A 23,510-nucleotide genomic window follows, 5' to 3' on the forward strand; every position below is an offset into this window, starting at 1 on the left:
TTGTTGGGCAGGAGGTGAACGGAGAGAAACAGCTGAGGAGCCGGTGCCTCCAGGTCATCCTTGAGCAGCAGCTGCCTCCCCTCTGGTCCCTCCTCGGAGGTGAGGACTTGGGGTTTGGAAAGAAAGTCCTGAAACTGCTGCAAAGTCCTCAGTCGTTCCACTCTTGAGAGTTTTTGCATCACTTGTCTCACTCTCACCCTAGTAATCCATACATCCTAATTTTTTAAGAATTAGTCTCAAAACTCATATTTTCAGAGGAGCATTGTGTGTTTAATGCCTCTAGTGTATAGTAGTCATCAAAAAACCCTTTTTTGGATAACAAATGTAAGTCAAAATTGCCTTTAAAAATACTTTTAAATTAAAACATTACAGAAGTGCATAAAGCAGAGAGTAGATTCTCTAGTGTCCCCCCAAAGAGAATCACTGCCACTATTTTGTTGAATGTTTCAACTTTTTCCTACACACATACTAACATAAGATTTCTTTCTACAAACATGGGATCTTACTAGTTTTCATTTGGAGAAAAACTGGGTAAGGTAGAAAAGAGTAAATGAGAACATAGCACCAAAGACTGGCTTGGGTGGACTTTAGTGCTGCCCAGTCCCAAAGCCACCCAAGGAAACATACCAGTGTGTGCTAGTACGGCCACTGCAGCATCAAGGCCTCTTCTAGCTCTCTCCCCCCAGATCAACAGCCTAAGCCCCTCATTCAGAAAACCAGTTGCCACCATTGCTGTTTACTACAGTGAACATTATTACTGCATTTTCTTCTAGTTTTTAACTAAATTAGAATCATATCCATTTAGGGTTTTTCCAGTAGTCGCGTTCAAGTCCCAGTACAAAACACATGTGGAAAGCACTTCCCATTGCCCAGGTCACAGTATATTTGGTTTGGCTTTGTCCCTCATAGCACTGTTTCCAAGAGACTGAGATAGCGTGTCAGGGAACTTTGTTCTGAACTCAGCCCTGGGACATGCTTTCACTGGAGAATGCCTGGAGCCACCAGAAACAAGAAAAGGCAATGAACAGTTTCCCCCTAGGACCTTCAGAGGGAGTGCAGCCCTGCTGACACCTTGGTTTTGAACTTCTGGCCTCCAGAACAGTGAGAGAATAAATGTCATCCGGTTTGTGGTAATTTATTAAAGCAGCCACCGGGACTGATACCGTGGGCTAAAGTCAAGGTGTCAGCAGGGCTGTTTCTTCTGGAGGACCCAGGAGAAATCTGCTCCCTGGCCTTTTCCAGCTTCTGGGGATGCCTGCGTCCCTGGCGCTGGCCTTGCATCACCCCCACTCCCAGCCGCCATCATCACATCTTTCTGACCCTCTGCTTCCCTCTTGTAAGGATCCTTATACATTAAGCCCACCCGGATAATCCAGGGTAATTTTCCCACCACCATTTCCCTTTACTTTAATTACATCTTCAAAGCCCCTTTTACCATTTAGGTAACTCATTCAGAGGTTCCAGGGATCGCAACATGGACATCTTTGGGGGCCTACCACAGTTTGTATAACCCTAACAGGTGTGACTAGGAATGGTGGACCTGTCCACCACATCCCCATGTTCAAATAGATGCTAGTCCTTGAAGCAGGAAAGTCAGTATCCAAGGGAACGCCTCTTTAGGCAGAGGTAGGGAACATGAGATGCATTACCCTATTAGGTTCTTCTAGGCAGAAAATGTCAACGGCCAAGGTCAGCTGTGCTAAAAAGGTGGAGGTATGAATATGAGCGAGGCAAGGTCAAGTTCTCCCTTTAAGCTTTTGAGATGATGATGATGTTTATGGGGTGGGCAGTCTTGTACAGCACTCCCCTTTGGTGCCTATCAGACAGACTAAGCTGAATGGGCCTTTAAGTGCATTTCATGCAGCCTTCAGTCATAAAGCTGGTGCCTGTGAAGACACAGCTCCCTGGGATGAGACAAAGGATGAGTCACAAAAAGTACACCTGGTCCTGGGATTGGAGGTAATGGGAGAGTTACAGGGCACGTGGGAGATGTTATGGCTCCCTTCATAAAAGATGGAAGTGGTTCATGGGGTTGTTGGTGAGAAGCTGAAGAGCTACCGTTGGAACATATTTCCATCAAGAGGCAAGAACTCAGGAGGGAGCGACCCAGTAACAGTTGTTCTTGAAGGCAGATGAAATTGCTTGAGTCAGTTTACATCTACATCACCATCAAAAGCAGAGTTCCCGTCCTGCTTCTGCCCGACTCTCTAGCTCTGGGAGATAATCATTTCTTCCTCAGAAGTAAATAAAACGTCCTGCTTGGAGAGGATGGGAGCACATTAATTATTCATGTTTATTTTCATATTTACAGATGAAAGGCATGCTGACTTCAAAGAAGTAGAGTTGGGACTGGGAAAGAGAATTAATTCTCAACATTAACATTATCTACTAGAGAACACTCATGCCTATTTTGGAAAAGTTTTTGATGGTTGAATATAAAGTTGGAGAATTTTACAAAAAGATTTGACAGCCAATAAAGGGGTCAGAGGAGAGTCCATTAGGACAGAAATGCCTGTGTTCCTAACCACTCAAACTCATTTCTAGGACGAGGCATTAGACAAAGGTGTCCTGTGTGCTATGAAACATGAGATGCCATGGTGAATGCTTTGGAACCTTGCCAGATAATTAATGGCTTAATTCTACTTCAGCTCCTCTTTTCATAACACCAAGACCTGAAACTCCAATTAAGGAATTTCACTTCAAAACAAGCAGCTTGTTGGATACTTGCTCTAGTTTAGAGGATAAAGCTCAAGGTAGGGGGCAAAAAAGAACCCACCAAACTGGGGCCACTTCTCTTGACAATTCTCCTCCCACATCCTAGGCAGGTGGGCCTGTTGGAGGCCAGGTTCCAACAACCAGGGCCACTGTTACCTGGTGTGTCTCCTGGCCTGCTGGTCTGAGCAGCCATGGTGATATGGCACCCATGTCTTTCACGAGACCAGCATCCTAACTTGGTGGAAGGGAGGCTCCTCCTGGATAATTTTTAATGCAAGGACATTCCAGCGTCTCAGCAGCCTGTGATGGTGTGAGATAATATCTAGCTCAGTTTTTAAGTTTGCATACATTTAGCTGCTTTTTGGATGGTAGCAAAGGGCAGCTCTCTCTGCAGAGATGCCCATGCCTTCCCCCACCCTACCCCCTAGGCATGTCTCTCTCTATAACTTCTTTCCTGAGCCCATTTCTTCTGTGGCTCACTTCTTCCTCTGTGACTTTCTAAATAAACTTTCTCTTATATAAATAAATAAATAAACAAACAAACAAATAAATGGTGGCAGAAGAAACCAATTAAATAAGTGGTCATTAATAGCTATGAGACTTCATTGACATTTTTTCGGTATCCATATAGAAAGTCAGCATATCTATATATATAAAAGTCTAAGTGACCATTCAACCGGTCGCTGTGGCGCGCACTGACCACCAGGGGCAGAAGTAAATAAAACATTCGTAGCAGAAGCTCCGACCGGTAGGTTAGCTTGCTGCTGGGGTCTGGTCAATCAGGACTAGGCGAGATGGGCTGGACATGCCCTGGACAAATCCGTGCACCGGGCTGATTTTGGCCAAACCCTGCAGGCCAGGCTGAGGGATCCCACCAGTGCACAATCAGGGCAGGGAGGGACTGCAGGAGGGCTCCAGGGCATGTCCGGCCAGGCTTGCCCAGTCCCAATCTGGGCCAATTGGGTCCAGCCGGCCGGGGAGGGACCCCACTGGAGCATGAGTCCGTGCACCGGGCCTCTAGTTTCTTCATATTTGTCCTCTAAGTTGCTCTACTCTGTCACGACATTCTGGAATCCAAAGGGGAAGAAGACTGAAGGTTGGAGATGAGGAAAAACTGCACTGTAATAAGTAAAAAGCACATGCTTTCCCAGGACTTAGCTTGATGCTAGACAGGCCACTGATGGTTAATAGGGACAGGAGCAGGTAAATGGGAAATTGACATGGGTTCTTTTTTTTTTTTTTTAACATATTTTTATTGATTTCAGAGAGGAAGGAAGAGGGCGATAGATAGAAACACTGGTTGCCTCCTGCATGCACTCCAGCCAGGGCCAGGATGGAGCCTGCAAGCTACGTAGCTACCCTTGGCCGGAATTGAACCTGGGGCCCTTCAGTCTGCAGGCCGATGCTCTATCCACTAAGACAAACTGGGTAGGGCAGTATGTGTTTTTTATGGCAGGGTGATCTCAAGTGTGGTCCTACAACTGACTCACCAGGAAAGCCTGTGAAAAATGCAGACTCCTGAGCCCCAGCCCAGAACTGTCCCCTTCCTGGGGGTGGGCTCACGGATCTGTGTTAGTGATGGACCAGTCAGGTGATTCACGTGCACACAAAATTCTGATAACCTCAGCTCTAGAGAATGTTCCTTCTTGAGGTACGTGAGTGAAGGTCCTTGGCTTCAAAGGCTTTGTCCAAAGCCAAATGTGACCCTGCCACTCCTTAGCAGAAAAAGAATTCTGCCTTTCTCTTGTCCCCCCTGGACCGAGGAGAGAGTCGTACACTAGCTCAGCACCACAGTGCGCTGCGAAGTCCCAGGCTTGTTCTTCATTCTTGCCGTCTACCAGGCAGACAGCTTCACCATCTCAACATTTTCACAAACAGCTATGCAATTACAGCGCTTGTCTCCCGAACTGACACAGAAGCAAAGCCTTGACATGAGCTGTCCGCCTCTTTCATTCTTCGATGGTATTTTGAAGTTTTTCTTGTTTTTTAAATATTTTTGTTGATTTCAGAGAGGAAGGGAAAGAGGGAGAGAAACATCAATGATGAGAGAGAATCATCGATCAGCTGCCTCTTGCACACTCTACACTGGGGACCGAGCCCGCAACCCGGGCATTTGCCCTGACCAGGAATCAAACCGTGACCTCCTGGTTCATAGGTCGACAATCACTGAGCCACTCCAGCTGGGCTTGAAGTTGTTCTTGACACCCTTACAAGAAAAGGTTCTGCGGAATTTCTGGTGGCTGTTTTGCAGAGCATCACGGAACACCCACTGAGCTCCAGAGCACCTGGGCAGCCCCTGCTTGGTTGTAGTCAAGGAGAGAAGTAGCTTGTCTCTGCTGTGAGTTGGGCACTGTGTGGGCTCTTTTCCAAATGCTGCCTCGATTAATGAGGAAAGCGATGCAGAGTCTGTGTAATATCATGAACGGATGAAAGGCAGCCTTGAATTCTGTCTTCAGGTTCAGTGTTGACTCACCATGGTAGGAAAGTGAGTTCTCTGGTGCCTCTGTTTATCCTTCTGTAAAATGAGGTTGTTACCTGTTCTCATTGCCCAATCGTGAGTTCAGTGTTGGGAATACTTTGAACTTCTCAGATGAAAGCTGATATAAAACTACAAAGTAAAGAGTTGGTATAGAAGAGGATGCTGGAAGACTAAGAATGAGATGGCTGTGTGAGAACAAGATGTCAGGATGTTCTACTCTGCTCCCATGAGGGCTTTCTGGGCCTCCCTATGCCTTGCTGTGTGAGGGATGGTGTGACTGCACACTGTCATAGAAGGAGAGGCAGCCTAGAGCAGTGGGTTAAGAGCAAAGACTTTGGGTCCAACTTACTGAATCAGAATCTCAAGGTAGGGGATGGAGCAGCTGCAGCTTTAAGAAATCCCCAGGGTGATTCTGTTGCACATTAAAGTTTGAAGAGCAGCATGCCCTCACTAGACCGCTGATGGTCCCCAAAGAAGCTTTGTATTTCCACACCCTCTTACATGCTCAGCCTGTCCCCACCCCAAACCACCTCTTCCTCTCAGTCCTGCCTCCACGCATGCATCCCAAGCTTTTCTCTTGGCTTTGCTTACTACTAAAGGAACTCCAACTCTTCCTTCAAGGCCAGACCACATATCACCTTTGGCCCAAAACATCCCCTAACCTTTTCAGAGAAATTAATTATTCTTGGATACAAATGAAATCAAGGAGAATCAGAAAAGTAACCAGGATATTTTTAGGGGTAGGGAGGGCAGTCACAGAATATTTACACTTTTCTTCTGTTCTTCTTTAAACTGTGGAACAAATATGTGTGTATATAATTTGAATATGTATATTAAAAGATCTGAAGAATACACATACCTGATACCAGGAAATTTTGCTTTTTATTTTATATACTTCTATAATTACCAGAGAGTAATTGTTCAAATAATTGCCAGGGGCCTGGCCAGTGTGGCTCAGTGGTTGAGCATCAACCCATGCACCAAAAGGTCGCTGGTTCAGTTCCCAGTCAGGGCACATGCCTGGGTTGCAGGCTCGATCCTCAGAAGAGGGCATGCAGGAGGCAGCTGATCAATGATTCTCTCTCATCATTGATGTTTCAATCTCTCCCTCTCCCTTCCTCTCTGAAATCAGTAGAAATATATAAAAAAATAATTACCAGGGAAGAATTGATTGATGTTGTAGCTCTTGTAGATGATGTTATCTTTGTATGTCTCTCTCCATGGTTTAGCTGTGGGCTCCTTGATGGTGGGGGCCTTGTCCTGTTCATCTATCACCAGAGCCCAGCACCGTCCCTGACACCTGGTGGGTACACAGTGCATACTTACTGAATTTATGGGCTCTAAAACAGAGCCTGGGTGGCTTGGTGGGTCAGTTCTGGGGACAGTCTGCTGCTGAGGCACCGCCTTCCCAGCACTTGGCATGTCATCCTAGTTGAAGGACAAAGCAGAACGGAAGTGACAGTGGTGATTGAACCAATGCTGCCACAGCCTTGATCACAAAATAAAGAGCTTGAGGCGGTGTTAGTGAGGAGAGAACTTTGGGGGTAGCAACTGGGCACAAATGGTCTGTGGGTTGCTACTACGGTATTCGCTTTATTAAAAGTCACTACAGCCCCACCAGGGTGCCTCGATTGATTGAAGTGTTATCCTGTACACCAAAAAGGTTGTAGGTTCAATTCCTGGTCAAGGCACTTACCTAGTTTGTGGATTTGATCGCTGGTCAGGGTACATGAGGGAGGCAACTGATCAATGTTTCTCACATTGATGTTTCTCTCTCTCTCCCTTCCTCTCTCTCTCAAAAAAAAATTAATAAACATATCCTCAGGTGAGAATGTTTTAAAAAAAATCACTATATAGTTATGATTCCTGTCTGCCTGCTCCAAAGTAACACCTACTTTTTCTTTTTTTTTTTAATATATATATATTTTTTAAATATATTTTATTGATTTTTTACAGAGAGGAAGGGAAAGGGATAGAGAGCCAGAAACATCGATGAGAGAGAAACATCGATCAGCTGCCTCCTGCACACTCCCCACCGAGGATGTGCCCGCAACCAAGGTACATGCCCTTGGCCGGAATCGAACCTGGGACCCTTGAGTCCGCAGGCTGATGCTCTATCCACTGAGCCAAACCGGTTAGGGCAACACCTACTTTTTCTTACAAACTGAGTAACACTCCCCATTCACTTTGTAGAGCCCTGCACAAATAAAAAATGGGTTCATTTTCACACAATTTCCTTAGTATCTCCTTTCTGCCTCTGTCCCTCCAGAATTCTGCAATCATGAGATTGCCTGGAAGGCTCTGGCAACTTCTAGGCATCCACTCCCAGTCCTACATTTCTAGATCAGACTCTCAAATCCTTAATCCGGCCAGAGGCACACAGATAATAGCTGTCTGTGTTCTCTCCATGCCACTGAAATTAATGGGCATTCCTCCTCTCCTTCCCTTATTGAAATAACTCACTTATAAATCATGCTGGACTTTTCACTTTGACCTTCTTTGTCCACACATGTGAGAACTGGTTCCCTGACCTTCACCACCACCTCCCACACATATCCTTCCTTTATGCCAACTTCCTCTGAGAAACTGGTGTGTATAATTGTTTAATTTCATGATTTGGGGAAATCAGAAACTGTTATTACTCCTGTAACTAAGAAAGAAGAATAAATGAGATCTGTTCATATTTATTATACTTACATCTAAAAGCTATAGCAATACTTTTATCAAAATTAGTAATAAAGAATGGTTTGCCAGTTGGGAAAAAACGTTATTTTATTACTTATTTTTTAATCCTCACCTGAGCATATTTTTCTATTGATTTTGAGAGAAGAAGAGAGGGAGGAAGACAGAGACATATCAGTCTTAGTAAGAGAAGCACATCGATTGGTTGCCTCCTGCACACGCCCCGACCGGGGCCCCGGTTGGGGAGGAGCCTGCAACCGAGTACATGCCCTTTACTGGAATCGAACCCAGGACCCTTCAGTCCACAGGCCAACTCTCTATCTACTGAGCCAAAGCAGGTAGGGCAAAACACATTTTAAAGTGATATTTTAGAGGGAAAAATACACTCATTTTCACAGAGTAATGTTCTCGGATGATTGATTGATTGATTTTAGAAAGTGAGAGAAACATCACTGTGCTGCTCCACTCATCCATGCATTCACTGGTTGATTCCTGCATGTGCCCTGACCAGGAATGGTACCCACAACCTTGGCATATCAGGAGAATGCTCCAGCCAACTGACCCACCAGGCCAGGGCAGACAGTTTTAAAAACAGTGACTTATTCTAGGAGTTGGGGATGGATTATTTGAGGGGCAGAGAAGACAGATCATTCAACAAATAATTAAGCACCTACTTTGGGCCATGCCTTGGAATTAAAAATACAAATATGAGGCACTGCCCCAGCCCCTGAGCTCATGTCATTTTAATGTCCTCTGCCGTGATTATTCAGTGCCTGTGGGTGTGATTCGCTGCCCAGTGAGGTGGTGCAATTGAGGTCCAGCTGGTGAGCCCTCTACCCTTTTTCAGTCTAATGCTAATGTTTGCTGGACTTTAGAATTAGGGCAGTTCTGGCTCTTTATCCTACTACTATAGGCCCAGTGTGGTCCTGACCACTGGTTGGGTCTGAAAGATCATGTCTGTCAGGAAAGCCAAAACTACCAGTATAATGGGAGTCTTGAGAACCGTACTTTCCTAAGGGGGGGGGGGGGGGCTCCCACAAGACAGAGACTTACTGAGAACATTAACTTAAAGGAATGCTTCCAGGATCCCCCAGGATTTGGCTGGAGCCCTAATCTTTGTGGGCGGGAGCTGTCCAACATTTCAGCATATTTTTGCATCTGCCCACTTTGAAAGAAATGTAATGATGATCTGGCTGTTTTATTGTGTGCCGAGTTCTAAGGAAATTGACAGAGTTCAGAATCTAGCCTCTCATGTCTTTAGATTTGATATTTTAATGACCAGCTCTCCTTAAGGTCACTGAGCCCTGAGAAAACCGACTTACATTTATTTGCTCAGGCACATTTGTACCAAAAAGTCAATTTAATAGAGCAAGGGATATACCTCTTCCCTATTTTGTGGTGTCTTGAAAATCAGAAAAGTAATCAGAGCTTGCTTTGCGAGCACAAAATCAGAGCAAATAGAGTTAAGAAATGGTATGTCATCCACACCGTGGTCAAGCTTGATTAATTCTTCCCTCCGCTAGAAGAGACACTGTCCTAGTGACCAGAATACCAATGTCTACTAAACAGAGCACCACTCCGTTGGACAATGTTAAAATTGCACTAGCATAGTTTTACTCCCTGGCCATCCTTTTTTCTATATTCCATAGTAACCACTTCCTCTGTTTATAATTACAACCAGGTGCTACGTCATGACATGTTACCGTGTTTCCATGTGTGTAGCTTATTTTGCGTTGAAAATGGTGCTGCCTTGTGACATCCAGGAAGATATACTGGTCTTACTGTGTCTCCAAGTCACACTATCTATCACACATAAATACTGATTTGCAGGGACCAGCATACAATTTCCATAAGGCCAGATAGCAGATATTTTATGTTTTGCAAGCCATACAGTCTCACTCAAAACTAAGTCTGCTGTTATAAATATGAAAGCAGCCATAGATAGACAATAGGTAAATGAGTGAGCATGTCTGTGTACCAATAAAACTTTATTTTTTAAAAGGCTCTGGCTCTCTGGGAACGGGACTGAGCGTGGCCATAACTGCTCCCTCCGCCCGCCCTGTTGATCCCGCCCCGCCCAAAGCCTGCGCACAGCCATTTGCCGATCGCCTCAGGCAAAGGCTGGATTAGCGCCTCCACAGAAGACAGACGTTTTCCGCACAGCTGATTCCTACAGCCAGTCGGCCTGAGGGTCAAATCCCTCTAGTGTTAACTACAACAATTAAGGCTTGGCTAGAACAAGACTGCGCACAGAGACCACAAGGGGGTGCACCAAGAAAGCATAAAAGATGCGGAGACAAAAAAACATGACAGAAATGGAGGATATGGAGCTAAGAATCGCAATTTTGAGGGCTTGCCATAAATTTGTGCAGAACCTCACGAAAACTAATGAGACCCTCGATGCTACGATAAAGAAATTAGAAAGTAAGCATACACGGACTGAAATAAAGAATATTATACCCAATAGCAGACCAGAGGAGTACAATAATCAAACCAAAGATTCGACAAAAAACACCCAATTGGAAAAGCAAAATGAAAAAAGAATCCGAAAGTGTGAAGATAGTGTAAGGAGCCTCTGGGACAGCTTTAAGCGGTCTAATATCAGAGTCATTGGAGTGCCAGAAGAGGAGAGACAGCAAGATATTGAAAACCTATTTCAAGAAATAATGGCAGAAAACTTCCCCCACCTGGTGAAAGAAATGGACTTACAGGTCCAAGAAGCGCAGAGAACCCCAAACAAAAGGAATCCAAAGAGGACCACACCAAGACACATCATCATTAAAATGCCAAGAGCAAAAGACAAAGAGAAAATCTTAAAAGCAGCAAGAGAAAGAGGCTCAATTACCTACAAGGGAATACCCATACGACTGTCAGCTGATTTCTCAACAGAAACTTTGCAGGCCAGAAGGGAATGGCAAGAAATATTCAAAGTGCTGAATACCAAGAACCTACAACCAAGATTACTTTATCCAGCAAAGCTATCATTCAGAATTGAAGGTCAGATAAAGAGCTTCACAGATAAGGAAAAGCTAAAGGAGTTCATCACCGCCAAACCAGTATTATATGAAATGCTGAAAGGTATCCTTTAAGAAGAGGAAGAAGAAGAAAAAGGTAAAGATACAAATTATGAACAACAAACATGCATCTATCAACAAATGAATCTAAGAATCAAGTGAATAAATAACCTGATGTACAGAATGAACTGGTGATTATAATAGAATCAGGGACATAGAAAGGGAATAGACTGACTATTCTTGGGGGAAAAAGGGGTGTGGGAGATGCGGGAAGTGACTGGACAAAAATCATGCACCTATGGATGAACACAGTGGGTGGGGAGTGAGGGTGGAGGGTGGGGTGGGAGCTGGAAGGAGGGGAGTTATGGGGGGAAAAAAGAGGAACAAATGTAATAATCTGAACAATAAAGATTTAATTTAAAAAAAAAAAAAAAGGCTCTGGCTCATAATTGCTGACCTCTGCTTATTAGTCATAATCAGAGCAGGGGCTCTTATTCTTTCCTAATTTTGCTTAGTCCTCTTCTATAATAAATAGTCCCTTTTGTTCTAAAGTGCCTCTCAACTTTGTTCATAGTGAAGGCTCCCTGAATTCACCACTATAATTCTAAGGTCTCCTTGGTGAAATCATGCCAGGACTTTCAAAATAAGGATAGACAATTGAGCTACATGCTCACCAGGAAGATGAATTCACAAATCTGGGTTAGCGTAAATGCATGTAAGAAGCAAGAACCTGGCCTGCAGGGGCACAGACAGGGTTAGACTGAGACAAACCCAGAATTCTGGGAACAGTCCGTCCAAAGAGTTGCTTGTGCACCTGTGTCTTCTCGGTCCCCAGCCCCCGCCCAATGCCTGGACCTTCCAGCTACCAAACCCCTACCAGATTTGTGGTTCCAAGAAACAGGAAAATATGGAGAGATCTTGCCCAGAGCCAGACTCTCATGGACAAAGCAAGAACAAACTGAGGAAAGTTCTCATTGGGTTTTTTGTAGTCACCAAAAACTGGAAGCCACCCAGATGTCCTTCACTGAGCGAATGGATAAACTGGTACATTCATACTTGTACTATTGTTTGGAATATGACTCAGCAATAAAAAGGACTAATCCATGCAACAACTTGGATGGAACTCAAAGGTGTTATGCTGAGAGAGAAAAAGAAGCCACTCTCAAAAAGTTACTGTAAAAGGGGGTGGGAGCGGCCTGGGAGAGGTCAATGGGGGGGAAAGAAGACATATGTAATACTTTCAACAACAAAGAATTTAAATTTTAATTAAATACATAAAGTTACTGTATGATTCCATTTATATAATATTCTTAAAATTACAAAATTATGATGATGGAAAACTGATCTGTGATTACCATGGGTTAGAGTGTGAGAAGGAGCATGGCTATACAGGGCTAGTGCCAGGGCGTTTCTTGGAAGTTACAGCAGTTCCGTGTCCTAGAACGGTGGTGATTACATGAATCTATATATGATAAAATGTCATAGACTGTGCCCCCCAAAAAGTGCATTTAAAAGCTGATGGATTCCAAGTCAGGTCTGTAGCTTTAGTTAATAACGTGCCAATGTCAGCTCCCTGGTCTTAACAGTTGTTATGTAAGACGTCACCGGGGAAGCTGGAGGGAGATATGTGGGAATTCTTTGTCCTATTTTGCAATTGTGAGTCTAAAATTATTTCAAAATAGTTTACAAAAATACGGAGGGGCACTGAAGCAGCACTTAGGACTCTCTTCAGTTTTTACTAGAAAAGATAAAGCCTCAAGAATTATAAATTCTATGCAGTTTCTAAGCACTATAATTTCATTTGCTATAATTTGGATTTGGAAATTATGCTGTTATTTTAAATACAGAATTTTAAAACATATTTTTGGCCCTAGCTGGTTTGGCTCAGTGGATAGAGCATCGGCCTGTGGACTGAAGGGTCCCTGGTTTGATTTCAGTCAAGGGCACATGCCCGATCCCCAGTAGGAGGTGTGCGGGAGACAGCCAATCAGTGATTCTCTCTCATCGTTGATTTTTATTTTTCTATCTCTCTCTCCCTCTCCTTTCCCCTCTGAAATCAATAAAAATATGTTTTTTAAATTTTTTGTATTATTACAGCTATGTTGTATACATGAAAAAAAAATTCCTTGGTGAGTTTGCCTCAGGATGAAATAGCTCCTGAACTCCTTACAGAGCTCCTGGCATGTGGCTTCCATATATATATATCATTGATTTCAGAGAGGAAGGGAGAGAGAGAGAGAGAAAAACATCAATGATGAGAGAGAATCACTGATCAGCTGCCTCCTGCACATTCCCCCTAGGGATCAAGCCTGAAACCCGGGCATGTGTCCCGACCAAGAATCGAACCGTGACCTCCTGGTTCATAGGTCAATGCTCAACCACTGAGTCACCCCGGCTGGGCTCCATCTACCTTTTTAACTGCATCTCCTTCTGTCCCCAACATTCATTCTGGGGTGAACTATTTGTAGTTCTCTTCCTCCTCCAAGTCCATTCCTTTCCTCTTGAATCTTAATTTGCTTGATAAGCTTCTCCTTCAAGACCGAACTCAAACTACAAAGCCTTCCCTGACCCAGGAAGCCGCATGCCATTCCTGCATCTGGGGGTTGTAGTGTAACATGGCGCCCTTTAGCTATTTTCTTCACTTGTCTAGCTCCAACCCTAGTCGGTGAATTCCTCAAGGGCCCAGACTGGGTCTCATTCCTTCTTACAGGCCGCATGCCTGGCTCAGCGCCTGGAACACACACTCCAACACATGAGTGAGTGTGTGTTAAAGTCTCTTAAATTCTTTAGTAATAATTTTTTCTATTCTACCCTATCTTAATAGAGTAAAGTTTTTCAAAAGAAAAATTTCAAAGATCTAACGAGATTCTGATTAACCACAGAATAGTAAATGAATATTTAAAACATTCAGTCTAGTTAAGGCATTATCCTTAAATGTTTTCCCATTCTTTCTTTTTCTTCATTACACAGTGTTGTAGGAAGATTTAGAAAGACCGTGAGGTTTACTCACGAGCCTCCTTGGACAGAGGAGATCTAGAACTTAGGGTTAGGATCTGGATTCTAAAGAGGAGGCCTGGGGTGTCAAGAGAAAGAACACAAGCCTATGTTAAATCTGTGTATCACTTCCAAGTTTTACTAAAAGACACAAGGTGTTCTCCACCTTGCAGGCAGTCACTCTCCGATCCACCTGCCATGCTGCAGGAGACAGTCCGGACTTCCCTCCTCAGCACCCTCATGACCTGGACTCCATAGCTCTCTGCGGGTCTAGCTTCTGTCCTCAGCTTCCAGCAAGTGACTCAGTGTCTCTCCATTTGTTCTTGCGCAATCTAATGACCATTTCTCTATCTCAGGTCTGGTAACTTCATTAAACAGAGTAGGGAACCTCCTCCTTGAGACTGGTCCCTCCCTGGGCTCCTGAGACACCACTGCCTCTCCTCCCTCCTCTCCTGATCGCATCCCCTGACATTCCTCTAAGATTTAATCATTGGTTTCATGCTCATTTTTAAAAATAAAAGTGATAATAAACATGTTTCCCATGTCCCAGGTTTCCTACTTCCTCTTCACGGCTTCCTGACGTTCTGTTATCTCTAAAGGCCCAAATTAGGGGCCACTTCCCCAGAAGCCATCTCACTACTGAGCCCCCTCATCCTTTCTATTCTCCTGGAGCACTGATAAGCCACATGCACTTTCACCAGTTAGTCCCTCATATATTCTGGTCTGTGGGGTCTCTTGTTTTATGAATTACTCTTCTTTCTTCAAACAAAGGCTCTTTAAGGACAAGACCCATGCCTTAAAATGGCCCCGTGTCCTTGTGGGGCCTCATGGAGTGGTTAGCACATTGTGTCGGTGGCCAATACACACTTACTGATGGCGATGAAAGGAATGCTGCAATTGGGAGAGAGAAATATAAAGAAAACCTTTGAAATGTCCCTTCCCTTCTCGTAATGCTCAAGGGCCTACATCAGAGTGAGTTATGCACTGGAGCTGTGCCAAATCGAATCGCTCTTCCTAGCACGGTGTGATGGTCCGGAAAGAGCGTAGGGCTTGGGTTCAGAGGTCTGCGTTCATGCTCTGGCCTGCCAGTGGTTGAGCTTGAGCTTGAGCAAATCTCTTAATTCCAGAGCCTTCACTTCCTCATATTCGAAACTGAGATAACATCTAAGGCTTTCTGGAGACAAATGCTATAATCCAGAGTGGCATTGGTGGCGGGGATTTCAGGCACCATGTGGACCAGGAGAGAAGCTGTTTGAAGTTAGGCAAGCCTTCTGGGACCCCTCCCATGCTCACCCCCACTTCGGGGCCCACTGTCTCCTGCAGGGCCGGCAGGGAGGGTAGAGTCCTGGGGGTGTTCAGAAGGACATGCATTCTGTGTGAGAGAGGACAGAGAATCTAACACCAAACATGGTCATCATCAGAATAGACTTGCTGGTGGAAAGGTTAAGGGATTGTATGAGCAGTCTGTCTAAAAGGCAAGGAAATAAAATGAGGATTCTGAGAGGGATTGGCTGTGAGTGGGAGGAGCTATGAGAGCAGAGAAGGGCTGAGCCTGGGTCAAGGAAAAGTAGGCTGAGCAGCGATGAATCCAGGGGCTCCAGAGGAGGGGCAAACACACCACTTTGCGTGATGACAGCTGTGAGCCGGACAGTCTGAAGGAGCGTCATTCTAAAGGAAAATAAAGTGGCCTGTACCTCGGAGGAGCAAGCGTGCTTTGGAAGTGCGAAACGTCCTTAAGGAAACAGCAGGCTCCTTAGGGCTATAGAAACGAATGTTCTCTCCCAGCATGGCACAGCCTTGTTCCCTCTCTCTCCTCAGGCTAGCCGCAGATGGGCCAGCAACCACCCCCCAGAGCAGGCACGGGAGAGGGGCTCCCCCACCCTGTGGGGGTGCACAGAGCTGGGATGAGAGGCAGTCCTGACCCGGGAGTCCTCCCAGCAGGTTAACAAGTTCTGTTCTCAGAACCATCCTAATGCCCTGCTCTGAGGAGCCTGGCAGCACCTTGTAGTTCCTCTCTTACTTGCCTCAGAGGAAGAGCTGTTTTCAATCTCTCGTCGAACATCCAGAGGCTTCGAGCTGCGTCTGGATGTGCGGCCAGAGAGTGCAGCTAGCGTTCCACTCTCCTCCCTTCTCCTCAGGGCGACAAACAAGAAATGAGGCCACACAGCCATCCTTTCTGAGCCCCCCTATCACCTGAAACCCCACACTGTGCTTTAACCTCTCCCATTCATTCATTCAACAAATATTTACTGAGCAGCTATTATGTACAGGGCCTTGAGCCAGTGCTAGTTAAAGAAATGGGCTGCATAACTCCCAAGTGTTGGCTCTGTCTTTGCGGCCACAACCAGAAGCCAAGCCTGTCTTACTCTCTCCCTGCTCAGGACCCCAGCAGAGGTCTGTGGGGAGTGTGTTCAGGGTGCGGGAAAGAATGTGAGTCAAATACGCTAGTCATTCTCTGCCTGCTGTACAGGTTGCTCAGTCCCCAAAGTCAGGGTGGTGTTGAACCTCTGGTTCCCATACACAAGGTCCCTCATTAACCTCCCAACATCCCTGTGCTCAGTAGTTGTCATCGCTCTAATTCTCAGACCTGAAAACTGGGCTTGGAGATATCAAACCACTTGCTCAAGGTCTCTCAGGCCGTGAGCGGCAGAGCCTGCAGCCAGCCAAGCCACCTCTTCTGCGAGGACACCTCGCTTCACCCAGGCATGGCTTCCAGGAGGCTGCTGCTGGTCGCCTTGGATCGATGGACGCTCCCATCCTGGAGTCCATTGACTTAAGCAGATGTTTGAGGAACTGGAAGATCTCCAGTGGAGAACCTTTAGAAAGAAAGGCTTACCGGTCTCTCTGCCCACCTAGATGGACCCTACTGAAATGGGTTAATGGTAGCGAGTGATGAGTTCTGTTTACTCCCCTCCTGGGTTTCCACTAACGCTTTGAGATGGAGACAGAGCAGTCTGGCCAGAACTCCCCAAAGGTCTCCTTCCCTGGACAGCAGCTACAAGGGGTCTGGCAGCAACATCCAAACCAGCTTGGAGGAAGCCTCGTTAGGAGTTCAGATCATCTTTCAGCAGGTCACATCTGGGACTCCAGCAGCTGGGGCCTCAGTGGGATTCAGGGTCTTAAGGAAGAGCTACAAGACCTAAAAGTGTTCTGAGAACAGAACCCTGGAGAGCTCCAGTCCTCGTCTGAACCTACACCGTCCAGCTCCCAGTCCTGATGGGCTGTGTGAGCACATACTGGTTCCCTGGCAGCCCGGACTACTCCACCTGCCCCATCTCTACCTTTGACTACTTCAGCTCTGAGAGGCCGAGCCTCCCTATGAGTCAGGTCTTTGCTCAGCCATGAGAAGAAGGTGATTGGCTGGGTCTGCCAGGGCTTTGTGACCCGCTAGCCAGGCTCCCCCAGTCCCTCAGCACCCTTCATCCCTGCCTGCACATATTGCCTCCATGTAACCCCAGAATAACCTGATGTCTGATCCCAGGGGGCAAGGGAGAGCAATATCGCAGATTTTCCAAACAGGTGACTTTAGCTCCCCTGGGCCTGGACGGAAGGGGTAGCCCAGTGACAATGGGCATAGCCCCATGTCAGGAGCAGGAAACATTTGGCAGACTCTGCAGAGTTCTCTCTCTCCTGATCCCACAGCATCTGTTCCAGTTTTCCTGGCCGGTAGGATGGCATCTACAAAGCAGAATCTAAGAAAAATCTGGAGTTGGGGTGGTATCGTGGTCTCAGGCCAACCTTTAGGAAGCCCAGGTGGCTCTTTCCAGGTCGAAGGGGCAGAGAAAAGCACAGTGTGCAGTCCCCCCTGGACTGGCATCTTGGACACCCGAAGCTCATGTGCATTGGGCACCTGCTTCTCAAACAAGTGCCTTGATTTCTCGCTGCCTGCCCCAGTAACACTGATAACACTTACCTGGTGTTACTGAGTGCAGGCTCTGCTCAGCACTTTGTATACATGGCTCAGTTAATCTCATATCAGCTCTAGGAGGTGGGAACTATTACTGTTCCCATTTTATAGATGAGGAAACTGAGGCCCAATGTCAAACAGCTAGGATTGGGTAGAGCCAGGATTGAAACTAAAGTGGTCTGACTGGAGACCCAGTATTCTTTAAGCAGCATCCTCTAGAGCCTGCTGGCAGCACGCCCAGCACCCACTGCAGGAGGGAAAGACCTGGTGTGTCTTTCATTGCCATGCTGGGCAGAGGGTAGAGGCCTGGGAACGTCAGAGGGGTCCTCTAGGGACCAGAGAATTAAAGAAGACTGTGGGGCCCTGAATTATCTTCAAGATATATTTGTAGAAGACAGATTTCCACTGAAGACTGAAAAACAAAAAGCCAAAATTAGATTTGGTCTGGTGACAAGGTTCTTAAATATTACATGTGAAATTTCAGAGTTATGCAGACTTGGTTATGCTTTAGGAATATAAAGACCTAGATCTATGTGCAGTCCTAAGTATCTGGGAAGGAACTGGATGATCTCTCAAAACTCTTCCGGCTGTGGGATGAGATTTGGTCAGGATGACCATTTGCAAGGCCTAAGGCAGAATGACCGTCCGCTCCACCCCTCCTGATGAGAGCTAACACAGCCTTTCTGTCAGTCAATGAATCGTGACCCTAGCTTAGGAAATGACTTAGCAAAATCACCAGATTAAACCTCCTCAACCTTTCTGTCCCATGACTGCACCCCTGGGAGCAGGAGTCCAGACCCTGCAGAGCAGGCTTTCCCCAAGGTCACGTCCTCTGTCTAATCCTGAACGGTATTTCAAGGGCCCTAGAGGATGACATGTCAACCAAATTGGGGTTGTTTCTTGTGGCAGTCACCTTGTGCCAAAGAATATGGTAAAAACATGGGGACTGGGTTGGAAGACCCCACTATTTAGCCCTTGAACAGAGCTTCCCCTCTCTGGCCTACTATTATCTCAGGGAAAGTGAAGAAGCCCTTGCTAAGGAGTATGTTAACGTCAGAGTTTTCTCAGACTATGTCTCCACTCTAATGGGAGGCGACTGGTCCACTTAGGGCCAGATGCTTGAGCAAATGCTTTATATACCTCTGCCCCTGGAAGCTGGTCTGATTTGAGTCTAGGCATGAGTCAGCCCCGAATAAAAAAAGTTGGACCCGTGGATAAGTTTAACATGTGACTTTGGGGAATAGGGAAGTTGAGTTAGTTTAGTCCCGAATCTTAGAGAAGACACAATCCTAAGCCATTCCAGTTGGTCCAGCCCTTCTTAGAGCTGTCCAGGAATAAGCACTCCATCACCCCCCTGCCCTGGCACTACCAGCTTTTGACCCAGACAGGCTCCTCCATGGGGAACCAGATCAAATTTAGGGGCCCTTCTTTTCTAAATGAAGCTAGGGAGAGGGGGGTTGGAGGATGAGGAAACTTTTAAAGGAGTCTTTGCTCAGGACCTGGGTGCCACCTGCTGGCCATAATTTAGTTGTACTGTATTTACAGGGCCAAATCTGTAAGATTTGGAGAGGAAAATCAAGAGGGCACCCGGCCGTCCCTGTCATATGAGGGGTAAGGGAACTGCTTTCTTAGTGACCTTTGAACAAGTGTGACAGAGAATCCTTGCTGAGACCCCTGGTGCCTTGGAGGAATTCTTCTGAGCCAAAATGGACCCAGTCAGGGCAGGGGTGGCATCACTTGGAGACCCTGAAGCAGTCCTGAGTGGAGGCAAGGGCACGGATCCTAGTATCAGATGAGGTCTGTGGTTCTAATCCCTGGTCTGCTTGGGCACCAGTATCACCTGCAGTGTTTTTTAAGACTACATATATGTAATATATGTATATGTATACATATGTATAAATGTATATGATATACTATATATTCTACATGGTATATTATATTATACTAGAGGCCCAGTGCATGAATTTGTACACTAGTGGGGACGCTTGTCCTGGCCTGCAGACTGGGCGGAAACTGGCTCTCCGACATTCCCCGAGGGGTCATGGATTGTGAAAGGGCACAGGCCAGGCCGAGGGACCCCACCAGTGCACAATCAGGGCCAGGGAGGGACACAGGAGGTTGGCCAGCCAGGGAGAGACCATGGGAGGGCTCCAGGGTGTGTCTGGCTCATCTCCCTCAGTCCTGATCTGCTGGACCCCAGCAGCAAGCTAACCTACTGGTCAGAGCGTCTGCCCCCTGGTGGTCAGTGCACGTCATAGGGAGCGGTTGAGTGGCCTTAGCATATCATTAGCATATTACGTTTTGATTGGTTGAACAGCTGACCGGTCGACTGGACACTTAGCATATTAGGCTTTTATTATATAGGATAGTATTTTATATAGTTATATGCATAACATATGGTCTATTATGTATGATACTATATAATAGATAATAAATAGAATAGTTACATATAATATGGATAGTTATTCACATATACACACACACACACGCATGACTTGGGCTTCACTCCAGCCTATTGGCAAGTCTGCAGGAGAAGCTCAGGTCCTCTCCCAGTGCAAAGCCTTGGGAGTGCATGGCTATGTGCCATTCCCTTTTGGTTCCAGACCAGACCTGATAAAGCAGCAGAATAGGTCTGGACAGGAAAGAGGGCTGGGTGCATTCTTCCTTCAGGGACACTTTGCATATTAAGCCTAGAGGAATATTCTTCACTCCAGAACTACGCACTGTCACAATCCTGAGTACATAGTCCTCCATCTATCTTCTGTTTCTCCGTTTCTGATAAAATCTAGTTACAAGAAATATTTCCCTCTTCCCTTCACAGTGCATGTCAGTGCTAACAGCTGGCACTTGGCCTTTGCTGGGAGATTGGGGGAGGGGCTTCCACCTGCTCTACTCAGCTCCAACATAGGTTCTGTGCAGGGAGCATAGGCCCAGGATCGCTATAAGAGGCCAGAAGTCCCGAATTGTTTGCGTGACGCATCCCAACTTTAAAATAACGGGCACTAATTCAAAAATGTTTCCAGCACTGTGAGTGCTAGAGTTCAAGTCTGCAAGGCAAATTTTGCCAATGGGTGTCTCCTCTGTGACTGCTGATTGCCAGGGCTTTAAGCTAAGAGTGATGTGGCCAGGGCTGCGTTTAGGTAGGTTCTGACTGCAGTAGTGTCAGGGGGGTCTGGGGGAGACCAGAGGCTGGAAGGCCTTCCAGGAGGCTTCTGCTGACCTTGGCCAGAGAATGTCCACATAAACCCCAAGGTGGCAGGAGAGATGGAGAAGAGCAGGGCCATTGGGAAGACAGAGTTGCAGGACTTGATTCAGTATGAGGATGAGGGGGAGTGGGCTATCTAGCCTGGTGACTGGGTGACTGGTGGTGACATTCATGGCGATAATGAATACAGGAGCAGAAGCATGTCTTTTTTTAAAATATATATATTTTTTATTGATTTCAGAGAGGAAGGGAGAGGGAGAGAGAGATAGAAACGTCAGTGATGGAGAGAATCATTGATCGGCTGCCTCCTGCAGGCCCCCACCTGGGATCGAGCCCGCAACCGGAACATATGCCCTTGACTGGAATTGAACCCAGGACCCTTCAGTCCACAGGCTGATGCTCTCTATCCACTGAGCAAAACCAGCCAGGGCCAGCAGCTTGTCTTAAGGTTCTGGACAAGCAGAATGTAGGTGCCCCTGGGTCAGCCAGCAGGCCACACGCCACAGGCCCCACAGGAATATGGAATCTGGTCAGGCAAAGGTTAGCTGGCTTTCTAAAACACAATCTGGCCAGGACAGTGTCTGCTTAAACACCTTCCCATTGTCTAAACAGAGGTCAGACTCCTCCTCCCGTAAACAAAGTCCTTCCTGATCCCTGCCAATCACGCTGTGCCATGCTCAACATGAGCCTGCTCCCCAGCTCCGCCAAGCAACTGGGAGCCCTGGAATAAGCCATGCCTTTGTTCTTGCTGATCCTTGGATGCAGTGCCCTCTACATCTCTTTGTATGTTTGGAAAATTCCTACTCCTTCCACTCCACATCTCCGCTTGGAAGCCTTTGCTTGCCTGCCAAGCAGAAGTGGTCCCTCCCTTCTTTGTGCCGTCCCTGAACTTAGCATGTGCCCTGATGTGTGGGGATTTGCCTGTCTGTAAACTTCTTGAAGGAGTGACCACATCTTAACTTTGTTGCACCCGTTCTCAACACGCCTCTAGCATATAGGAGAAGCTCTTTAGAGAATGAAGAGGTCCCCTCTCCAGGAGGGAAAATGCAAGGCTGTCTGGAGGAAGACAGCTCTCATTCCCCAGGGATCATCCCACGCCTGCTCTCCGAACAGCTAAAGAGCAGCACGGGTCCCTGGTGCTGACCTTGCCTCTCTCCATTCTTTGCAGCTGGGGTATGGCCGTCAATGTGTACTCCACATCCGTGACCAGTGAGAATCTGAGTCGCCATGATATGCTTGCGTGGGTCAATGACTCCCTGCACCTCAACTATACCAAGATAGAACAGCTCTGTTCAGGTAGGAGGCTGGGAGGGGGCAGTGGGCCCTGCTGGAGGGGAGGCGGGAGGCAAAACAGACACAGCAGAGACTGTAACTTGTAATTAGGTTTAGGAGGAGAGCTGCAGAGCCCTGAACTAGTCAGTGTTTGGAGCTGAAGGGCCTCCACGGATGGGGAAGCGCAGGAGGGGCACAGGCAAGGGCTGCAGGGGGGGACGGGGCAATGGCCCAGGCAGTGAAGCCAGAGGCTGACAGCAGAAGGGCCAGCCTAGCCACTCTGGGTCCAAACCTCAGCTCTTCTTGTAGTGCACCCTGGGCAATCACTACACCTCTCTAGGCCTCAGTTTTCCCATCTGTAAAATGGAGATTATATCACCTATCTCACTAGGATTACTGTTAGATTAGATTACATAATGTAGTGTTTGCTATGGTGCTGGCACATAATTGCATCAATAAGTAGTAATTGCTCTTATTCTTGGAACGCTGGAAGATTCTGGCAGGGTCTATCCTGCGAGTAGGACTGGCCACGCCCCAGAACAAGGAGAGAAAAGAGGAGCTGGGTGGTTTGGGGGAGTAGGCCGGCAGAGGGGCTGGCTGAAAGGGAAGCAAGCAGCCTCAGTCAGCCCTGCTTCTCCTCAGGGGCAGCCTACTGCCAGTTCATGGACATGCTCTTCCCTGGCTGCGTGCACCTGAGGAAGGTAAAGTTCCAGGCCAAGCTAGAGCACGAGTACATCCAGAACTTCAAGGTGCTGCAAGCTGCTTTTAAGAAGATGGGCGTTGACAAAGTAGGTGCCCGTGCTCCCGGGGCCTGAGGAGCTGTGTGACTTGGGAAGAAGGCGGCCCACCAACAGGGCAAAGGGCCATTCCATCTGCGCCTCTCTCCACCCCCTACTCTCCGAGAGAATGTCCCCCAGCTCAAGGCACAGTGGAAAACCCCACATTCTTCCCATCCCATCCTAATGACATTCCTGCCCCTTCCTCCTCTCTGGACCATATCCACCCATTGAGGCTTGGTACTCCTATCATTCCTTCCCTAGGGCCCAAGAAAAGGCTTTTGCTCACTCTACTGCCTCGATGGCCCCAGGCCCTTGGCTCCAGCAGCCCCCACCCCACATGGAGGCAACAGCACCACGGCACTCCCCCCACCCAGTTTCTCCCGTGTCCTGGCGCCATGGGAGGGGCAGGTGGAAGAGCTGGCGGCCACTGCAGCAGGGGCTGGCTCTCCTGAGAGCGGGGCCC

General features: G+C 47.0%; 1 protein-coding gene across 2 annotated transcripts in view; it reads left to right on the forward strand.

Moving 5' to 3' along the window:
- MAPRE3 (microtubule associated protein RP/EB family member 3) overlaps positions 1-23,510 on the forward strand; it is a 41,074-nt gene that overhangs the window by 14,548 nt on the left and 3,016 nt on the right. For both annotated transcript variants that reach the window (XM_070428858.1, XM_070428857.1), the window contains exons 2-3: positions 22,165-22,292; positions 22,911-23,056. In XM_070428858.1, coding sequence (XP_070284959.1) covers positions 22,172-22,292; positions 22,911-23,056 — 267 coding nt within the window. In that variant the 5' untranslated portion in view covers positions 22,165-22,171. The remainder of the gene's footprint in view (positions 1-22,164; positions 22,293-22,910; positions 23,057-23,510) is intronic.

This window comes from Myotis yumanensis, unplaced genomic scaffold (genome assembly GCF_028538775.1).
Source record: "Myotis yumanensis isolate MYYU_CA2020_CCGP unplaced genomic scaffold, mMyoYum1.0.hap1 SCAF_11, whole genome shotgun sequence".
Lineage (NCBI taxonomy): Eukaryota > Metazoa > Chordata > Mammalia > Chiroptera > Vespertilionidae > Myotis > Myotis yumanensis.